Source organism: Poecilia reticulata, chromosome 14 (genome assembly GCF_904066995.2).
Source record: "Poecilia reticulata chromosome 14, P_reticulata-male-v2, whole genome shotgun sequence".
Classification (NCBI taxonomy): Eukaryota; Metazoa; Chordata; class Actinopteri; order Cyprinodontiformes; family Poeciliidae; genus Poecilia; species Poecilia reticulata.
Window position 1 is genome coordinate 9,752,736 of NC_088843.1, and position 6,328 is coordinate 9,759,063.

At 38.3% G+C, this 6,328-nt stretch overlaps 1 protein-coding gene across 1 annotated transcript; it reads right to left on the minus strand.

The window, feature by feature from the left end:
* Nucleotides 1-184: 184 nt before the first annotated feature.
* cdc23 (CDC23 (cell division cycle 23, yeast, homolog)) lies at nucleotides 185-5,830 on the minus strand. The gene is made up of 16 exons (XM_008427775.3): nucleotides 5,675-5,830; nucleotides 5,318-5,390; nucleotides 4,375-4,512; nucleotides 4,209-4,251; nucleotides 4,011-4,116; nucleotides 3,780-3,912; nucleotides 3,503-3,680; nucleotides 3,311-3,408; nucleotides 3,094-3,175; nucleotides 1,768-1,921; nucleotides 1,533-1,652; nucleotides 1,372-1,447; nucleotides 1,210-1,271; nucleotides 910-988; nucleotides 604-723; nucleotides 185-528 (listed from the first exon to the last, which is right to left on the minus strand). Exons 1-16 carry the CDS (start codon nucleotides 5,785-5,787, stop codon nucleotides 376-378), a joined length of 1,728 nt encoding a protein of 575 aa, XP_008425997.1. The 5' UTR covers nucleotides 5,788-5,830; the 3' UTR covers nucleotides 185-375.
* Nucleotides 5,831-6,328: the final 498 nt, after the last annotated feature.

Below are 6,328 nucleotides of genomic sequence, written 5' to 3' on the forward strand. Positions count from 1 at the left end.
AAGGCACAAGAATCAAGCTGATCTTGTTTAAAGGGGCTTGAAGTTTTCACTGTATGTAAATGCAAAAGACAAAAAGGGAAAATGCTCATTTCTCTTTTTAAATATACATTATTTGCACATGACTTTAGTAAAATGTTTTTGTGCTCAACATATTTTGCTACATAAATATCAAATATTGTCCATCTTATGCATATGACAATGTACTTTATTAGAAATTAACTGGAAGGTTTTCCTTTTAAAAAAAAAAATCCAATTCCAACTTTAGAAAAACAAAAAGTTAACATTTCTGTAAGTACATAGACAAATATTTACAATTAAAACTTTATTTTGAGCAAATTTCTGTCACCATATTGTCCATATTGAGTTGAAGGAGTATCATGGTGTGAAGGAGATGAGGTTCAGAGGAGACACCCTCCTGACCGGTGTGTTGTTGTTTGAGAGCGGAGTGAACAGATCAGCTGATGGCGTTTCCACCTGATCTCTGACCTGCGAGATCTGCCTCAGCAGAGCCTTCCCCTCTTCTCGTGCCTACACAGCGACCAGTCAATGTAACCAACTGCTGACTTTGACAGAATAATCATGGACTCCATGTTTAAGACTTACATCGTTGTAGTCACAGCAGCGCTGCGCACAGAGCGACGCCTCGTCGTAGAGTTTGTTCTTGAAATAATACTGACCCAGGTAGCGCAGAGCTGTGCTCACCTCTGCATGCTCCAGTTGTTCCTGAAAGAACATTACCATTAAAAAGACTCATTCAGTTCATCACACTGACTTTAGCAATACTATTCCACCTCAGTTATCAAATTCAAAACATACTAATTAACCTGCTGCTTCAACTAAGTGAAATCCTTTTGAGAGCAAAGATGTTTCCAATTCAAAGTTACAACACACATTCAACCAAATGCTTACCCCACAAGAGAAAATGTCTTGAATGTAAAGCATGTAACACTGAGCAGCATCGTCGGACTCATTCAGCTGTTCGTGGAGCCTGTGGAGGGACGAGGTTACACTTTAGTGGGAAAAGAAGCTGAAAAATTAGCTACAAATGATCTGAACCTGAGGTTATTGCACCATTTTCTACCCAACATAAATAAGGAATTTATTTAAGGGGAGATATCAATGGATGCACCAAAATTAAAACTTTTACAGAGTATTTACATTTCCAAACTAGCCAGGAACTACTGCTACTCTAACTTGAGAACCGCTTACTTCGCCAGTTTAAGAAGAGCCATTTTTTCTACATCGCCAACAGAATAAGCCCTCCAGTAGCACTGCAACAGAAGAATATATATCTCAAACAAAAATCTATTTTAAAAACAGTTGAATATTTACAAAATAAACCCAAGGTGCTGATAGCTGCAAGACGTTTACCTTCTTGGCTTCAACTTGCTGTGAGAGTTTTTCATAGCTTTCCCCCAATGCAACCAACATGCGAGAGTCATTGGGTCTGGAGGCAAAATGATCAAATCAGCGATGCACAGTTCAAAGTGTTTAGAGTGAATATAAACATTAAAAAAATAATGAATCCAAACCTGAGCTGGTGAGCCTTTCGGTAGTAATACAAACAGTAAAAAGGCATCTTAAGGATTTCATATGTCTGACCTAATCCATACCAGGCACGATAATCCCGCTTGTTCACTTCAATTGCATGTCTGGGGAGAAAACAAACAAGCAGAGGTAACATTTCTTTAAAACATGAGATCTGCAGGTTTTAAAGCGAATCAACCGGTTCCACACTGAGCTAATCGGTGAAACATGTTATCCGACCTGTAGGCCTGGATGGCGGCTGAGGTGTTCTTCATTTCCATGTATTCGTGGCCCATGAGGGTCCAGGCTCCAAGGCAACGAGGGTTCAGTTTCAGGGCGCGCTGGAAGTACAGAGCTGCTTTCTCATGCTGAGAGCGTAAGCTGTAGTAGTTTCCTTTAAATGAAACAAAATACTCGTCAGAAACCAGTCGAGGTCCAGGCAGTCGGTGAAGAGACCCGGGTCGGAGATGAATGGTGGGATGTTTGGACTTAATTCCGATTTATTTTGAACCTTGACAAAAATGCGGTCCTTACAAAAGGTTAGACTCCTTAAACTTTGTTACATTCTGTCAAGCTGCAACCACAACAATAGTTTAATGAGGTTTTATGTGATGGACCAAAATACAGTGCAGCTTGGCTAAAGTGGAAAAATATATTTTGGCTTTTGAAATGTGTTTCAATTACAAACTAGAAAAGTGTGACTTTTATTTGAATTCAACTCAAGTGTCGATATTTTAGAGAAAAGTCTCTAACAGCTTTGCATGTGCCATCACTTAAAATTTGCCCTTTTGTTCTTGACAAAATAGTTCATCTGAACATCATCCTCAAATTTGCCGCCACAGAAAACATTGGTTTCATTTTTTGACTCTGACAGAGATTCTAACATCCATGTTTCAATCTAAACTTCGTACCTGTGACTTTTTTTTTAAGAGTTGTCACTGTGCTGCAAGGTGAAACTCTGCTAAGCCTCATCTTCTCAGCAACCTTCAACATGCTTTCTTCCAGGGTTTCTCTGTATCCTTCCCAACAACTCTGACCAGTTTCCCACACCACAGCATGATGCTGCTCCTACCATGTTCCACTAAGTTGGTGGTGTTTTCTGCTAAGCATAGTGATTGAACAGCAAACTAATACAATACTGATCTGATGAAACCAGAGCACCTTCGTCCATGTTGTTTCTTCCAGACTCCATTTATTCACTACGGGACTTCAGAAGGGTATTTAGCTACAGGTTTCTGAATTATATTTACAGGTATCAAAGTAAGGGAGACCGAATACAAAGGCATGCTACATTTTTTCAATTTTATCAGAAACAAAAAAAAAATTATACCTCATTCCGCTTTACAATTGCATAACTCTATGTTGGATTGGGGCAAATGTGAAAATATATTGACTTGTAGTTGCAAGGAGACAAAATAGGGAAATGATGTTTTGCAGGGCTCCTCTTTTCCTTGAGGAACAAACTCAGGACTGTAAATAAGTATAAAGATTATCCTGAAAGTTTAATAATGCGTTGACGTTCCTCCGTGATTTTTCTATTCTCAGTGGGATTAACTTATTGCTTACCAATAACGCAGCATGTCTCCACTCGGTATTTATCAATCTCCACCAGGTTGTGTGCTAGATAACTTAATTCAGGCTTCATACTCTGTAAAGACACAAAGCACTGACTCAATAAAGAAATAAAGGTACCTCTGGATTTTCATGAAATCCACTTCATTCCTATTGATCGTGTGCTTACATCTCAAATCTGAGACGACACATTTACAAGCTGTAAACTTACTTTGACATATAGCAAATTAGAGAAGGTGTCCATGTTGTCGATACGATACGGATCATGCTCCCTCAGTTCATTAAACAGCGCCAAAGCTTGGTCGATGTCTTTAATAAACAGAGACAGATTGCCGTTAGATTCCTCCTGCTCACACAGCATTTTCCTGACATTTAAAACTGGCCTTGAAAGACGTTTGAGAACCTCTGATGTTGTGGTAGGCAACAGCAATCTGCGAGATGATGTAGGTGCTCTTGGAGAAGCCGGCCTCAATGAGGTTTTGGTACTTCTGCAAAGCCTCTTTGATCATCTGCAGTTCGGTGTACATGTGGGCCATAAAGAAGTCTTTAATCCAGCAGTCAGGCAGAGACAGGGACTTTAGCTGTGCAAAGAGAGCAGAGAATATAACATCTATACAAAAAACTTCCAAGGTTTGTAGCTGTAACATGACAAAACACGAGAAACTTCAAAGGATGGTTACCATTTCGATGTTGGTGATGAGGTTACTAAGCTCCAGCCAGGCACCCCAGTGAAGAGGAAGGGCTTGAATTGCCTCCACAAACACTTCCACTGCCTCCTTCAACAGATCCAGCTTTCGTAAAACTACCCCATACCTGTTTTCTCACACACGACATCATGTTTATTTGTAGCCCACTCTTTCCTTAATCAAATATCCCATTAATGAGAATATTTATGGAGAAGAAGCACTTACAAATACAGCGTGAAGCCATCCAGCTCTCTTGCATTGTGCTTCTTACTGAGCTCAACTCTCAGTTCTCGCAAAGCTTCGTTACGCACCTGACCCTTTTCCAAAGGACCTAAAACCACACAGAATCAGACAAAACCCTTCCCAGAAATAAGGGAAGGAACTCCTCTGTCCTCCAATTGGTGTAAATCAAAAGGATCTTACCCAAACTGTCCACAGTCTCATCATCCTTCTTTTTCTCGCCCGACTAAAAACAAACAAGCACTTTTATAAAAATGCATTTTTATAAAAATTCATAAAAATGTCTCCAAAACAGAGTGATCAAATCGTCACATGAATCAGAGACAGATGAGTGTTTATTGATTCTTACCAGATAGCGGGAATACATGTAGAGGAAATAAGCCTTCTGGCTGCAGCAGCCCTTTAGAAAGTAAGCAGCACGGTCATACTCTTTCAGGTCAAAGTAGGATTTGGCCAAAGTGAGGGCATCCAGGTCTTGAGCATCTTCCTGTATGGGAGATAGACAATGGCAAGAAAACAATATTCACTCCTCATGATTGCATGACTTAATAAAAATGCATAATCCTTAAGGTGTCTTAACTAATAAATGTGATCTGAAAAATTGGTCAGCAGGGGGCAGTATGCTTTTAAAAAGAATCATGCACACTGCTTTATTTAAGGACATTGAATCAGTAACTATTCTACAAAAAAAAAAATCACGCTGTTTTTTGTTGTTGCAAACAAATCCCAGAAAGTCCAAATTAAAATTTTGATAATATTTAATTAAAAAAAAAGCTTTTAAATAAAAAATATCAAAATTGCCTCCAGAGAATCTAAATATCTAAAAAAAATTAACTTCTGCCAAACACTGCTTGGATCAAGTATTTAGTTTACTACAATATTTCTGGTTCCATGCATTAAAATTCAGCTTCATTAGTCAGTTGGATGCACATTCATTTCCACTTTAATACCCACACTTTATATAAATCTTAGATGGGAACTTCAGAGGAAATTAGTAAAGCTGAAACAATGGAATCATCAATAAATGATGCGTATGTGTAGAGATATGAAATGGTTTGCATACATGTACAAAATAGAAGCACATAGCCCCAAAGCTATACAAATTTAATAAAATGTACCTTCATTGTAATTGTAAATATTGAACAATAAAAATTATAAAAGGACTGAATAATGAACATAAGTGAGCCAATAATGAGATTTCTGATAAACTGCATCATTACTGATTTGTTTTTTCTTTGTTATTCCTGCATAAACCCCCACTGAATCTCAGGCTTTCATAAAAGTGAACTAACCTCAGTGAATGCTGGTTCTGGGGGTAAATTATCCTTGGGAAGAGGATCCAAAGCAAACGCCAACTCAGAAGCCCTGAAATGCAAACATCGCCGGTGTCAGCATTTACCCCGCTTGTTTACTTGTCAACAGTAATAACGAAGCGAAACGAAAATTCAATACCGTCACTGACTGACAAACATCAAACATATTTACTCAAATAGTGTCGTTAAACCTGCTATGTTTCAGCTTAAAACATGTTCATCAACAGCGCTAATTTAGCTAACACCAGAGACATGACGTTTATTTGGGTTATTTTTCTGTGTCAAATTGCAAAAAGATACACATTAAACAGCACAATTTTTATTTCGCAGTCTTACCACTTCGCGCTATGCAAAAGTCCTCTTTCTTTACACAACGATATGACAGATATTAGCTGTTTCTTAATTTGTGCCAGGTCTCCGAACTCACTGCACAGAGCCGCCATTTTCATATTTCACCAAGCGAAAAGGTGATTGGTTGAAGAAAGAAGCTACGAGACTCCACTTCCTCTTCCCATTTCTTTTCAGAACAAAAGTCGTGGACATTTTATATGACATGAAATAAACTCCCTCCCGCAAAAGAATACGTATTTTTCAAAACTCTTACAAATGTGGCATATTATTTCCAACCTCAAGTCATCTCTGACCAGCTTCCTTACAGTGTTATCCCAGCACCACCATGTTTCCTGTGAGTATATTCTACTCAGGGGCAGTACGCCATTATGGCTTTCTTCTGATTGAGCGTATTCTCTGGATTTATTTGGGGTTGAGAATACAAAGGCACATCACTATCTAGATTTTTATTTGAAGGCAATGACTGAAAACCATGTTCCATTCATAAATGCACACTATTTTGTCTTGGTCTATCATATAAAATCCTCAAAATACACCAGAGTTTGTAGTTGTAATGTGACAAATTGTGAACCTGGTATAAATATTAAAATAGATACTTCTGAAAGGCTCTGCGTATAAATATATAATTTGAGAAGAAAA

Excerpts from the sequence above, each read along its gene's own strand:
- cdc23 (XM_008427775.3), bottom strand. The coding sequence starts at position 5,787 with ATGAAAATGGCGGCTCTGTGCAGTGAGTTCGGAGACCTGGCACAAATT. Across the intron at positions 5,391-5,674 it reads CTTTTGCATAGCGCGAAGTG|GGCTTCTGAGTTGGCGTTTG; the intron begins GTAAGACTGCGA and ends TTTGCATTTCAG. Across the intron at positions 1,653-1,767 it reads GCCGCCATCCAGGCCTACAG|ACATGCAATTGAAGTGAACA; the intron begins GTCGGATAACAT and ends TTTTCTCCCCAG.